At 49.1% G+C, this 14,513-nt stretch overlaps 1 protein-coding gene across 1 annotated transcript in view; it reads left to right on the top strand.

Annotated features, from left to right (window-relative positions):
- Nucleotides 1-7,563: 7,563 nt before the first annotated feature.
- The window catches only part of LOC147092985 (histone acetyltransferase KAT5), a 54,717-nt gene continuing 47,767 nt past the window's right edge, over nucleotides 7,564-14,513 (top strand). Inside the window, exons 1-2 of the mRNA XM_085976314.1 lie at nucleotides 7,564-7,758; nucleotides 10,415-10,483. Of these exons, the coding sequence (XP_085832440.1) occupies nucleotides 7,692-7,758; nucleotides 10,415-10,483 (136 nt within the window). The 5' untranslated portion in view covers nucleotides 7,564-7,691. The remainder of the gene's footprint in view (nucleotides 7,759-10,414; nucleotides 10,484-14,513) is intronic.

Here is a 14,513-nt window from a genome sequence, read left to right as displayed (position 1 = left end):
CTGTCACTGTCCTGGGGCTGGTTATTGTTAGTAGTGTTAGTAGTTACTTCACTGAGTCCCAGGACTAGTTGACTGAGGCATACTTCTTTATGGTCCTCTCTTGGCATTTCAGGGCTTCGTAATGATAGCAGTGGGGGGTGCTCATTTCTAGGTGTTTCCAAAATTTGGTGGCTCTTTTTTGGATAGTGATTATTAATGGATATTGGCCTAGTTCTGCCCCTGCATGGCATTGTTTACGGTTTTCCTTTGAGTTCGGAGGATACTTTTACAGAATTCTGCATGTCGGATCTCAATTGGGTGTTTGTCCCATTTTGCAAATTCTTGTTGTGTTAGCGGTCCCCCACACCTCACTGCCATAGAGTGCAATTGGTTCAATTACTGATTTAAAAATTTTGAGGCCAAATGCTAATTGGGGATTTCTATTTGAATTGATTTTTTAATGGCATAGAAAGCCCTTCTTGCTTTCTCTTTCAGTTCATTCACAGCCAGATGAAAATTTCTCGTAGAACTGATTTTTAAGCCCAAGTATGTGTCGTTAGTGGTTTGTTCAATTTTTAGTTTGTTCCTAGTGTGAAATTTATTCTGCGTCCCTGATGTCTGGATCTTTGCTGGAACACAAGGACTTTGGTTTTTTGGGGGGTTTATTGTCAGGGCCCAGGTCTGACAGAACGACTCCAGCAGATCCAGGTTCTGCTGTAAGACCCCTCCTTAGTTAGTCTCTCTCTCTCTCTCATCTGTCTCCCTTTCTCTGTCTGCCTCTCTCTGTCTGCCTCTCTCTCTGTCTCTCTCTCTCTCTGTCTCCCTCTCTCTCTCTGTTCTCTCTCTCTGTCCTCTCTCTCTCTCTGTCCCTCTCTCTCTCTGTCCCTCTCTCTCTCTCTCTCTGTCTGCCTCTCTCTGTCTCCCTCTCTCTCTCTCTGTTCTCTCTCTCTGTCCCGCTCTCTCTCTCTGTCCCTCTCTCTCCTCTCTCTCTGTCTCTCTCTCTCTCTCTGACTCTCTCTCTCTCTCTCTCTCTGTCTCTCTCTCTCAGGCAGCGAGGCGGCTGCCCCCGGCGGGTCCTGGCGGGTGTGTAGTTTCCCGGGCAGTGTGTGAGTGTGTGTCTGTGGGGGGGGGGGGGGGGGGAAGCTGTGCTCTGTTCTCTGTGCTCTGAGATCTCTGTTTTCTCTCTCTCTGTTGACTCTATTCTCTCTCTCTCTCTGTCTGAGCTCTCTCCCTCTGAGCTGACTCTATTCTCTCTCTCTCTGTCTCTCTCTCTCTCTGAGCTGTCTCTGTCTCTCTCTCTCTCTGTGCTCTCTCTCTCTGAGCTCTCTCTGTCTCTCTCTCTCTGAGCTCTCTCTCTCTGAGCTCCCTGTTCTCTCTCTCTGTGTTGACTTCTATTCTCTCTCTCTGTCTCTCTCTCTCTGAGCTATCTCTCTCTGAGCTCTCTGTTCTCTCTCTCTCTGTTGACTCTATTCTCTCTCTCTCTGTCTCTCTCTGAGCTCTCTCTGAGCTCTCTCTCTCTGTTGACTCTATTCTCTCTCTGTGTCTCTCTCTCTCTCTGTCTCTCTCTCTCTCTGTCTCTCTCTGTGCTCTCTCTCTCTCTCTCTGAGCTCTCTGTCTCTCTCTGTCTCTCTCTCTCTCTGTCTCTCTCTCTGTGCTGTCTCTCTCTCTCTGTCTCTCTCTCTCTCTGTCTATCTCTCTCTCTGTCTCGCTCTCTCTCTCTCTGTCTCTCTCTCTCTCTCTGTCTCTCTCTCTCTCTCTCTGTCTCTCTCTCTCTCTCTGTCTCTCTCTCTCTCTGTCTCTCTTCTCTCTCTCTGTCTCTCTCTCTCTCTCTCTGTCTCTCTCTCTGTCTCTCTCTCTCTGTCTCTCTCTCTGTCTCTCTCCTCTCTCTCTCCTCGCTCTCTGTCTCTCTCTCTCTGTCTCTCTCTCTCTCTCTCTCTCTCTCTCTCTCTGTCTCTCTCTCTGTCTCTCTCTCTCTCTGAGCTCTCTGTCTCTGTCTCTCTCTCTCTCTGAGCTCTCTGTCTCTGTCTCTCTCTCTCTCCAATTCCAATTCCAATTCCAATTAAAATGCTTTATTGGCATGAAAGTTTACAGAGAACCATATTGCCAAAGCTTACATAGCAAAAAGGTACAGTTTTCCAACATTCTGTAGGTGTCAATCGATTTGACATTTGTTGGGTACATACAATATTACTTTTAAACAATATTAATTTTAAACAGTCTTTGTACTTCATTTGGTACGTTCAATATTAATTTTAAACAGTCTTAATTTTAAACAGTCCTCAGGTTGTGACATGTTGTTACATATTTGGCCCCAAGGTATGGTCTGTCTCCTTCTCCTAGGACTAATCTCAATTTTGACAGATCATCCAATTCCTTGAAATCTGGGGTTGTTTGGCTTAGCTTGTTGAATAATATGTTTCTTGATGTGTTGAATTTTTCGCATTTTAGGAGGAAATGCATTTCTGTTTCAACCTCGCCAGCCAGACATTGATCGCATATTCTATTCTCTCTAGGCTGCCAGGATTTCTTGTATCTGCCTTTTTCAATTTCCAGTTGGTGGTCGCTTAGTCTGTACCTGGTGAGGGTCTGTCTCTGTTTTGTGTCTCTGATGGTCGTGAGGTAGTCTGCCAGTTTATATTCTCTTTTTAGGGCCCGGTAACATTCTAATCTGCTTTGGCTTTCGGTTATTTTGTTCCAATGTTCCAGGTAGGTTTCTTTGCATTTTTTAATGATTTGGTTCACTCGGATTGGTGTTTGGGCGGCTGTGTTGGTCTGGGGCTGGTCAGGGGTCCGGCTGAGTACTTAGTTTCCGTAGCAGCTGACTCAGGGGACTCTTTTCTGGGTTTAGCTCTTGGGTCTGAAAGGCTTTGAAATGAAGGGTGTCTGGGGAGCTAGATTTGAGGTGATTTAGGAAGTTTAGTGCTCGTTTTTGGATGTTTATTATCAGTGGGTATCTGCCTAGTTCGGCTCTGCATGCATTTGTTGCGTTTTCCTTTGGGTGCGAAGGATGCTTCGGCAGAATTCTGCATGTAGGGCTTCTATTGTATGTTTTTCCCATTTAGTGTAGCTTTGGTGATTAGCGGGGCCCCCATACTTCACTACCGTACAGTGCAATGGGCAGGATTATGCTGTCAAATATTTTGAGCCAGATTTTGATTGGGATTTGGATGTTGTAGAATTTTCTTTTTATTGCATATAGGGCTCTTCGGGCTTTTTCTTTTAGTGCATTCACTGCTATGCTGAAGCTCCCTGATGCTGTAATAGTTAGACCAAGGTAGGTGTAGCTCATAGTGTGTCCTATAGTGATATCACTGAGGGTAAACTGGTATTTGTTTTCCTGACATCTGGGCCTTTTTTGAAAAATCATGATGTTGGTTTTCTTTAGATTTACTGTTAGAGCCCAATTTTGGCAGTATTTGTCGAGTAGGTCTAGTTGTTGCTGTAATCCCTGTTCTGTGGGAGACAGCAGAACCAGGTCGTCCGCATAGAACAGGGATTTCACTTCTCCATCTAGGAGACGGAGACCTGGTGACTCGCTTTGCTCCAGCATGTCTGCTAATTCATTTATGTATATGTTGAACAGGGTCGGGCTCAAATTGCAGCCCTGCCGGACGCCTCTTCTCTGGGTGAAGAAATCGGTGCGTTTGTCTCCAATTTTGACCCCGCATTTGTTTTTCAGATACATTGATTTAATAAGGTCATAGACTTTGCCCCCTATTCCACATTGAAGAAGTTTATAATAGAGCCCTTCGTGCCATATAGAGTCAAAGGCTTTCTTGAAGTCGATGAAACAGGCGAATATTTTCCCATTTTTTGTTTGGTGTATATGTTTTTCAATGAGGGTGTGAAGGGTATAGATATGGTCGGCGGTGCGGTGTTTTGGAAGAAAGCCTATTTGGTTTTTTCTGAGGATATTATGTTTGTTAAGAAAATCAAGTAATCTACTATTTAGAATACTGCAGAATAACTTCCCTAGACAACTGTTGACACAGATGCCGCGGTAGTTATTTGGGTCTGATTTGTTTCCGCTTTTATATATGGGGGAGATTAGTCCTTGGCACCAGATATCGGGAAAACAGCCTGAACGTAATATGATGTTGAATAATTTGAGTACCGCACCCTGCATCTCCATATTGCTGAACTTGAGCATTTCATTTTTGATGTTGTCTGGGCCACAGGCTTTCTTTAGGTGGAGAGATTTTGTTTTTGTGGCCATTTCTTTCCATGTGATTGGGGAGTCTAGAGGGTTTTGGTTGTCTTTGATTGTTGCTTCTAATGTGTGGAGTTTTTCTGTGACCTGATGTTGACTTGGGTTTGTTTCGTTTATTGGGATGTCTTTGTAGAGGTTTTCAAAATGTGTTCTCCAGATGTCGCCATCTTGGATTGGTAATGCTTGCAATTGTGTTGTACTCAGGTTATTCCACATTTCCCAGAATTGTTTTGGATTGGTGGAGTTTTCAATTTCTTCTAGTATTTTGTGGGTATAGTTTTGTGTTTTGTTCCTAATGGTGTGTTTATATCTTTTGAGGGTTTCATTGTATCTAGTACGTAGGTCCGGATTGTTTGGTTGGCGATGCTTTTGGTTTGATATTTTTCTCAGGTCTTTTCTGGCATTTTTGCATTCGTGGTCAAACCATTTCTTATTTTTATTTTGTCTTTTGTGACTCTTCCTCTTCTGTTTCACGAGGTCGGCTTTTACAGCTGCCTCATGAAAGATCATATTTATATCCTCTATGGCCATGTTTACCCCATCTCTGGTGATCTCATATAGATTTTCTTTAAATTTTGAAATTTTACTTGTGAGATCAGGTGAATTTAGTGCTGTGATGAATTTATCTCCACTGTCTGGGGGCCCATCTGTATGTCTGGTTTATTTTATGTAGCTTACTGGGTTCCTTTTTTGTGTCTGTAGTTTGGGCAGAAAGTTTAAGGTACACATTTATTTGGTTATGGTCTGAGAGGGGGCGATTGCTGCCTGACAGTGAATGCGTTGATATCGCAGGGGTCCAGGTCAGTGATTGTATAATCCACCACACTAGACCCAAGAGTTGAGGAATATGTGAGTCTCCCTAAGGAGTCCCCTCTGAACCTACCGTTAACTATGTACAGGCCTAAGGCTCGGCAGAGTTGCACTACCTCCCTGCCGCTTTTATTTATTTCACAATCGAGGTTGTTTCGGTTTGCGATGGCTGGTGTGACATATAGAGGGGTCTGGCCAAACACATGGTTGTTGCCCTGTGGGTCTATGAAGTCAGGTTCACATCCTGTCCTTGCATTTAGGTCCCCACATAGTAGCACCTTTCCTTGGGCCTGGAAATGGCTGATTTCCATGTGGAGAGTGTCAAATATCTCCTCTTCAAAATATGGCGATTCTATTGGAGGTATGTAGATCGCACTCTGTCTCTCTCTCTCTCTGTCTGTCTCTCTCTCTCTCTCTCTCTCTCTCTCTCTCTCTCTGTCTCTCTGAGCTCTCTGTCTCTCTCTCTCTCTGAGCTCTCTGTCTCTGTCTCTCTCTCTCTCTCTGTCTCTCTCTCTCTGTGCTCTCTCTCTCTCTGTCTCTCTCTCTCTGTGTCTCTCTCTCTCTCTGTCGCTCTCTCTCTCTCTCTGTCTCTCTCTCTCTCTGCTCTCTCTGTCTCTCTCTCTCTCTGTCTCTCTGACCCTCTCTCTGTCTCTCTCTCTCTGTCTCTCTCTGCCTCTCTCTCTGTCTCTCTCTCTGTCTCTCTCTCTCTCTGTCTCTCTCTCTGTCTCTCTCTCTGTCTCTCTCTCTCTTGGTCTCCCTCTCTCTGTCTCTCTGTCTCTCTCTCTCCATGTCTCTGTCTCTCTCTCTCTCTGTCTCCCTCTCTCTGTCTCTCTCTCTCTCTCTGTCTCCCTCTCTCTCTCTCTCTCTGTCTCCCTCTCTCTCTCAATTCAATTCAATTCAAATCGCTTTATTGGCATGACAAGGTACATCTTATGTTGCCAAAGCATCGAAAAACATTCATGTTTGTTCACAAAAATACAGATCTATCCATACAGTGTATAAACAGATATATCCCTGAGTGTATAAATATACTTTCATATAATTTATATATACTCTTTTCTTATATTTAGTGGTTGTCCCTCTGTTTATGGCAAGCTGTAACATAGTGTGCCGCTAGTGTTACACAATTTCTCTCTTCCCCTAGTAGGTATGGGAGTTTTTGGTCGTCATTCAAATTTCTGAATTCGGGCATATTTTTGTGAATTTTGTGTAGAAATTCTCCCTTATGCCCTGATATTTTCTACAGGCTGTGAGGAAGTGCATCTCTGTCTCCACCACTCCCTGACTGCAGTGAGAGCATATCCTGTCCTCTCTTGGTAGCCGGGTTTGCCTGTGTCTACCTTTTTCGATCGCCAGGTTATGTTCACTAAGTCTGTACATTGTCAAAGTTTTTCTCAGTTTGCTATCCTTTTACCATGGTCAGGTAATCAGCCATGTTGTATTGTCTGATTAGGGCCAAGTAGCAATTGAGTTTGCTTTGGGTTTTTGTTGTTTCTGCCCAATATGACAGATATTTTTCCTTTTCCTTAGCGACGATTGTGTTGGGTCGAATTCTTTGTGTTACGCTGTCACTGTCCTGGGGCTGGTTATTGTTAGTAGTGTTAGTAGTTACTTCACTGAGTCCCAGGACTAGTTGACTGAGGGTATTCTTCTTTATGGTCCTCTCTTGGCATTTCAGGGCTTCGTAATGATAGCATTGGAGGTTGCTCATTTCTAGGTGTTTCCAAAATTTGGTGGCTCTTTTTTGGATAGTGATTATTAATGGATATTGGCCTAGTTTTGCCCTGCATGCATTGTTTACGGTTTTCCTTTGAGTCCGGAGGATACTTTTACAGAATTCTGCATGTAGGATCTCAATTGGGTATTTGTCCCATTTTGCCATAGAGTGCAATTGGTTCAATTACTGATTTGAAAATTTTGAGCGAAATGCTAATTGGGATTTCTATTTGGATTGCTTTTTTAATGGCATAGAAAGCCCTTCTTGCTTTCTCTTTCAGTTCATTCACAGCCAGTTTGAAATTTCCCGTAGAACTGATTTTTAAGCCCAAGTATGTGTAGTTAGTGGTTTGTTCAATTTTGGTTGATCCTAGTGTGAAATTTATTTTGGGTCCCTGATGTCTGGATCTTTGCTGGAACACAAGGACTTTGGTTTTTTGGGGATTTATTGTCAGGGCCCAAGTCTTGCAGTACGACTCCAGCAGATCCAGGTTCTGCTGTAGACCCTCCTTAGTTGGTGACAGCAGAACCAGGTCGTCTGCATAGAGGAGGAATTTAACCTTGGATTCATATTGGGTGAGGCTGGGTGCTGTCGATTGTTCTCTGTCTCTCTCTCTCAGGCAGTGAGGAGGTTGCCCCGGCGGGTCCTGGCGGTGTGTAGTTTCCCGGGCAGTGTGTGTGTGTGTGGGGGCTGTTCTCTGAGCTCTGTTCTCTGTCTCTCTGTGCTGACTCTATTCTCTCTCTCTGTCTCTCTCTCTGTGTTGACTCTATTCTCTCTCGCGTGCTCTCTGTGATTGTGTTTCTGAGCAGGCGGCCCGCAGCCGCCCTTCCCCCCGGGGTCCTGACCACACAAGATGGCGGCAGCGGCGAGCGGCTGAGCCGAGCGGGCGGACGGAGCGGCGGCGCGCGGACCCGGAGGGAGGCAGGCAACGGCGGCCCGCCACCCACCGCCTCGGCGGCTCGCCCTCTCTCTCGGATGGAGGTGATCGAGGGCTGCCGGCTGCCCGTGTTGCGGCGGAACCAAGAGAACGAGGACGAGTGGCGTGAGTCGGCAAAATGGCGGCCAGGCCGGGACGGGCGATTCCCGGGGAGGAGGCGCGGTCACTCCTCCCCGCCGCCGGGTGGCGCTGTGACTTGGTGCACTCACTCCTCCCCGCCGCCGGGTGGCGCTGTGACTCGGCGCGCTGATTCCTCCCCGCCGCCAGGTGGCGCTGTGACTCGGTGCGGTCACTCCTCCCCGCCGCCGGGTGGCGCTGTGACTCGGTGCGTTCACTCCTCCCCGCCGCCGGGTGGCGCTGTGACTCGGTGCGTTCACTCCTCCCCGCCGCCGGGTGGCGCTGTGACTCGGTGCGTTCACTCCACCCCGCCGCCGGGTGGCGCTGTGACTCGGTGCGGTCACTCCTCCCCGCCTCCGGGTGGCGCTGTCACTCGGTGCGCTCACTCCTCCCCGCCGCCGGGTGGCGCTGTGGCTCGGTGCGTTGACTGCTTCCCGCCGCCGGGTGGCGCTGGTTTGTTCTATATTTTATGATGGGGGCAGGAAAGACACAGCTGCATCTTAAAGGGATGGGGAGCGAAAGAACTTGCATTGCTATAGCGCCTTTCACCACCTCACGGCTTAACATCTCACCCGAAGGACGGCCCCTCCGACAGTGCGGCGCTCCCTCAGTACTGACCCTCCGACAGTGCAGCGCTCCCTCAGTACTGCCCCTCCGACAGTGTGGTGCTCCCTCAGTACTACCCCTCTGACAGTGCGGCGCTCGCTCAGTACTGCCCCTCCGACAGTGCGGCGCTCGCTCAGTACTGCCCCTCCGACAGTGCGGCGCTCCCTCAGTACTGCCCCTCCGACAGTGCGGCGCTCCCTCAGTACTGCCCCTCCGACAGTGTGGCGCTCCCTCAGTACTGCCCCTCCGACAGTGCAGCGCTCCCTCAGTAGTGCCCCTCCGACAGTGCGGCGCTCCCTCAGTACTGCCCCTCCGACAGTGCGGCGCTCCCTCAGTACTGCCCCTCCGACAGTGCGGCGCTCCCTCAGTACCGCCCCTCCAACAGTGCGGCACTCCCTCAGTACTGCCCCTCCGACAGTGCGGCGCTCCCTCAGTACTGCCCCTCCGACAGTGCGGCGCCCCCTCAGTACTGCCCCTCCGACAGTGCGGAGTTCCCTCAGTACTGCCGCTCCGACAGTGCAGCGCTCCCTCAGTACCGCCCCTCCGACAGTGCGGCGCTCCCTCAGTACTGACCCTCCGACAGTGCGGCGCTCCCTCAGTACTGACCCTCCGACAGTGCGGCGCTCCCTCAGTACCGCCCCTCCGACAGTGCAGCGCTCCCTCAGTACCGCCCCTCCGACAGTGCGGAGTTCCCTCAGTACTGCCCCTCCGACAGTGCGGCGCTCCCTTGGTAATGACACTGGGAGTGTCCGGCTGGAGTCTCTGGAGTGGGACTCGAACCCACAACCTTCTGATTGTGAGGTGTAAGAGAGTGTCCCACCAGCTGCACCTCAATTCCATTTCCCTGCCTTTGCTCCATATCCGTTGTTACTATTACCGGACAAAAGTCTATGAATCTCAATTTTGAAATTTCCGATTGACCCCCGGCATCGACAGCTTTTTTGGGGGAGAGAGTTCCAGATTTCCGCCACCCTTTGTGTGAAGAAGTGCTTCCTGACATCACCCCTGAACGGCCTGGCTCTAATTTGAAGGTTCTGCCCCCTTGTTCTGGACTCCCCCCACCAGAGGAAATAGTTTCTCTCTCTCGACCCGATCGAGTCCTTTAATCATCTCAAACACCTCGATCAGATCACCCCTTAATCTTCTAAACTCGAGGGAATACAAGCCCAGTCTGTGCAACCTGTCCTCGTAAATTAACCCTTTTAGCCCCGGTATCGTTCTGGTGAGCCAAAGAAGGAGATATGAGATCAAAAGCTTGGTCAAAGAGGTGGGTTTTAAGGAGTGTCTGAAAGGAGGAGAGAGAGGCGGAGAGGTTTAGGGAGGGAATTCCAGACCCAGGCTCAACAGCTTTTTGGGGGAAGAGTTCCCGATTTCCGCCACCCTTTGTGTGAAGAAGTGCTTCCTGACATCACCCCTGAACGGCCTGGCTCTAATTTGAAGGTTCTGCCCCCTTGTTCTGGACTCCCCCCACCACAGGAAATATCTTCTCTCCATCTACCCTCTCGAATCTTTTTAACATTGCATAAATTGCATTTACACAGCGCCTTTCAGGACTGCAGTCAATCCCAAAGCAGCTTGACAGCCTAACCAACTTCTTTGTTGTACAAACAATGAAAGATCTAAATAAAAAGTAAAAAACTGATTGCTGGACACCTTAGGAAAAGGAAATGCTTGAAATTAAAAACCCCAAATGCACAAAATACCCAGCAGGTCCGTCATTACATGTAAAGAGAAAGCTGTGTTTTATTCTGCGGGACAGGCTCAAAGGGGCTGAGCGGCCTCCTCCTGTTTCGAGGATGGCTGCTGCCCCGTGGGAACCGAACCACAGCAGGAGTCAGCCCCTTCAGGGGAGGAGAATAAAGGCAGTGGGCTAGAACAAACATATCAATGGGGAGCGGCCTCTGCATATCAGAGTAAAGAGGCATTGCTATGTTGACAGTAGATGGTCGGGGGGATGCCTGGGTGTGAGATATGTGGGACTGGGGCGGGGCTATTCAGCAATTATAACTGACGTGTTATTTGGTCCTCTTCAATCCAGCACTTGCTGAGATCCTGAGCGTTAAAGACATCAGTGGAAGGAAGGTGTTCTACGTCCATTACATAGACTGTAAGTATTGCTCAGTAACTTGCTCTTTCCTCCGTCTATTTGCAACTTTATCATCTTGCCAAAGATTTGTTGCATTGTAAACAAGGGGGTATATTAAACTGGGTACAGCTCTGTCGCTGTATAACACGGGTACAGTACTGGTGGGCAGAGGTCTGTCACTGTATAACACTGGGGTACAGTACTGGTGGGTACAGGTCTGTCACTGTATAACACTGGGGTACAGTACTGGTGGGTACAGGTCTGTCACTGTATAACACTGGGGTACAGTACTGGTGGGTACAGGTCTGTCACTGTATAACACTGGGGTACAGTACTGGTGGGTACAGGTCTGTCACTGTAACACTGGGGTACAGTACTGGTGGGTACAGGTCTGTCACTGTATAACACTGGGGTACAGTACTGGTGGGGACAGGTCTGTCACTGTATAACACTGGGGTACAGTACTGGTGGGTACAGGTCTGCCACTGTATAACACTGGGGTACAGTACTGGTGGGTACAGGTCTGTCACTGTATAACACGGGTACAGTACTGGTGTGTACGGGTCTGTCACTGTATAACACTGGGGTACAGTACTGGTGGGTACAGGTCAGTCACTGTATAACACTGTTGTACAGTACTGGTGGGTACAGGTCTGTCACCATATAACACTGGGGTACAGTACTGGTGGGTACAGGTCTGTCGCTGTATAACACTGGGGTACAGTACTGGTGGGTGCAGGTCTGTCACTGTGTAACACTGGGGTACAGTACTGGTGGGTGCTGGTCAGTCACTGTATAACGGGTACAGTACTGGTGGGTACAGGTCTGTCACTGTATAACACGGGTACAGTACTGGTGGGTACAGGTCTGTCACTGTATAACACTGGGGTACAGTACTGGTGGGTACAGGTCTGTCACTGTATAACACTGGGGTACAGTACTGGTGGGTACAGGTCTGTCATTGTATAACACTGGGGTACAGTACTGGTGGGTACAGGTCTGTCACTGTATAACACTGGGGTACAGTACTGGTGGGTACAGGTCTGTCACTGGGGTACAGTACTGGTGGGTACAGGTCAGTCACTGTATAACACAGATGCACAGTACTGGTGGGTACAGGTCTGTCACTGTATAACACTGGGGTACAGTACTGGTGGGTACAGGTCTGTCACTGTATAACACTGGGGTACAATACTGGTGGGTACAGGTCTGTCACTGTATAACACTGGGGTACAGTACTGGTGGGTACAGGCCTGTCACTCTATAACACTGGGGTACAGTACTGGTGGGTACAGGTCTGTCGCTGTACAACACTGGGGTGCAGTGCTGGTGGGTACAGGTCTGTCACTGTATAACACTGGGGTACAGTACTGGTGGGTACAGGTCTGTCACTGTATAACACTGGGGTACAGTACTGGTGGGTACAGGTCTGTCAGTCTGTAACACTGGGGTGCAGTGCTGGTGGGTACAGGTCTGTCACTATAACACTGGGGTACAGTGCTGGTGGGTACAGGTCCGTCACTGTATAACACTGTTGTACAGTACTGGTGTGTACAGGTCTGTCACTGTATAACACTGTTGTACAGTACTGGTGGGTACAGGTCTGTCACTGTATAACACTGGGGTACAGTACTGGTGGGTACAGGTCTGTCACTGTAACACTGGGGTACAGTACTGGTGGGTACAGGTCTGTCACTGTATAACACGGGTACAGTACTGGTAGGTACAGGTCTGTCATTGTATAACACTGGGGTGCAGTACTGGTGGGTACAGGTCTGTCACTGGGGTACAGTACTGGTGGGTACAGGTCAGCCACTGTATAACACTGATGTACAGTACTGGTGGGTACAGGTCTGTCACTGTATAACACTGGGGTACAGTACTGGTGGGTACAGGTCTGTCACTGTAACACTGGGGTACAGTACTGGTGGGTACAGGTCTGTCACTGTATAACACTGGGGTACAGTACTGGTGGGGACAGGTCTGTCACTGTATAACACTGGGGTACAGTACTGGTGGGTACAGGTCTGCCACTGTATAACACTGGGGTACAGTACTGGTGGGTACAGGTCTGTCACTGTATAACACGGGTACAGTACTGGTGTGTACGGGTCTGTCACTGTATAACACTGGGGTACAGTACTGGTGGGTACAGGTCAGTCACTGTATAACACTGTTGTACAGTACTGGTGGGTACAGGTCTGTCACCATATAACACTGGGGTACAGTACTGGTGGGTACAGGTCTGTCGCTGTATAACACTGGGGTACAGTACTGGTGGGTGCAGGTCTGTCACTGTGTAACACTGGGGTACAGTACTGGTGGGTGCTGGTCAGTCACTGTATAACACGGGTACAGTACTGGTGGGTACAGGTCTGTCACTGTATAACACGGGTACAGTACTGGTGGGTACAGGTCTGTCACTGTATAACACTGGGGTACAGTACTGGTGGGTACAGGTCTGTCACTGTATAACACTGGGGTACAGTACTGGTGTGTACAGGTCTGTCACTGTATAACACTGGGGTACAGTACTGGTGGGTACAGGTCTGTCACTGTATAACACTGGGGTACAGTACTGGTGGGCACAGGTCTGTCACTGTATAACACGGGTACAGTACTGGTGGGTACAGGTCTGTCACTGTATAACACGGGTACAGTACTGGTGGGTACAGGTCTGTCACTGTATAACACTGGGTACAGTACTGGTGGGTACAGGTCTGTCACTGTAACACTGGGGTACAGTACTGGTGGGTACTGGTCTGTCACTATAACTGGGGCACAGTACTGGTGGGTACAGGTCTGTCACTGTATAACACCGGGGTACAGTACTGGTGGGTACAGGTCTGTCGCTGTATAACACTGGGGTACAGTACTGGTCGGTATAGGTCTGTCACTGTATAACACTGGGGTACAGTACTGGTGGGTACAGGTCTGTCACTGTATAACACTGGGGTACAGTACTGGTGGGTACAGGTCTGTCACTGTATAACACTGGGGTACAGTACTGGTGGGTACAGGTCTGTCTGTATAACACTGGGGTACAGTACTGGTGGGTACAGGTCTGTCGCTGTATAACACTGGGGTACAGTACTGGTCGGTACAGGTCTGTCACTGTATAACACTGGGGTACAGTACTGGTGGGTACAGGTCTGTCACTCTATAACACTGGGTACAGTACTGGTGGGTACAGGTCTGTCGCTGTATAACACGGGTACAGTACTGGTGGGTGCAGGCCTGTCGCTGTATAACACGGGTACGGTACTGGTGGGTACAGGTCTGTCACTAACACTCGGGTACAGTACTGGTGGGTACAGGTCTGTCACTATAACACTGGGGTACAGTACTGGTGAGTACAGGTCTGTCACTGTATAACACTGGGGTACACTACTGGTGGGTACTGGTCTGTCACTGTATAACACAGGTACAGTACTGGTGGGTGCAGGTCTGTCGCTGTATAACACGGGTACAGTACTGGTGGGTACAGGTCTGTCGCTGTAGAACACTGGGGTACAGTACTGGTGGGTGCAGGTCTGTCACTGTATAACACGGGTACAGTACTGGTGGGTACAGGTCTGTCACTGTATAACACTGGGGTACAGTACTGGTGGGTACAGGTCTGTCGCTGTATAACACTGGGGTACAGTACTGGTGGGTACAGGTATGTCACTGTATAACACCGGGGTACAGTACTGGTGGGTACAGGTCTGTCGCTGTATAACACCGGGGTACAGTACTGGTGGGTACAGGTCTGTCACTGTATAACACTGGGGTACAGTACTGGTGGGTACAGGTCTGTCACTGTATAACACTGGGGTACAGTACTGGTGGGTACCGGTCTGTCACTGTATAACTCTGGGGTACAGTACTGGTGGGTACAGGTCTGTCACTGTATAACACTGGGGTACAGTACTGGTGGGTACAGGTCTGTCACTGTATAACACTGGGGTACAGTACTGGTGGGTACAGGTCTGTCACTGTATACCACTGGGGTACAGTCCTGGTGGGTACAGGTCTGTCACTGTATAACACTGGGGTACAGTACTGGTGG

Source organism: Somniosus microcephalus, unplaced genomic scaffold (genome assembly GCF_052327205.1).
Source record: "Somniosus microcephalus isolate GS21.2 unplaced genomic scaffold, FLI_Smic_1.0 unresolved_chr2, whole genome shotgun sequence".
NCBI lineage: Eukaryota > Metazoa > Chordata > Chondrichthyes > Squaliformes > Somniosidae > Somniosus > Somniosus microcephalus.
The sequence above is the reverse complement of the archived record's forward strand: the minus strand, read 5'-3'. Positions and strand labels throughout refer to the sequence as shown.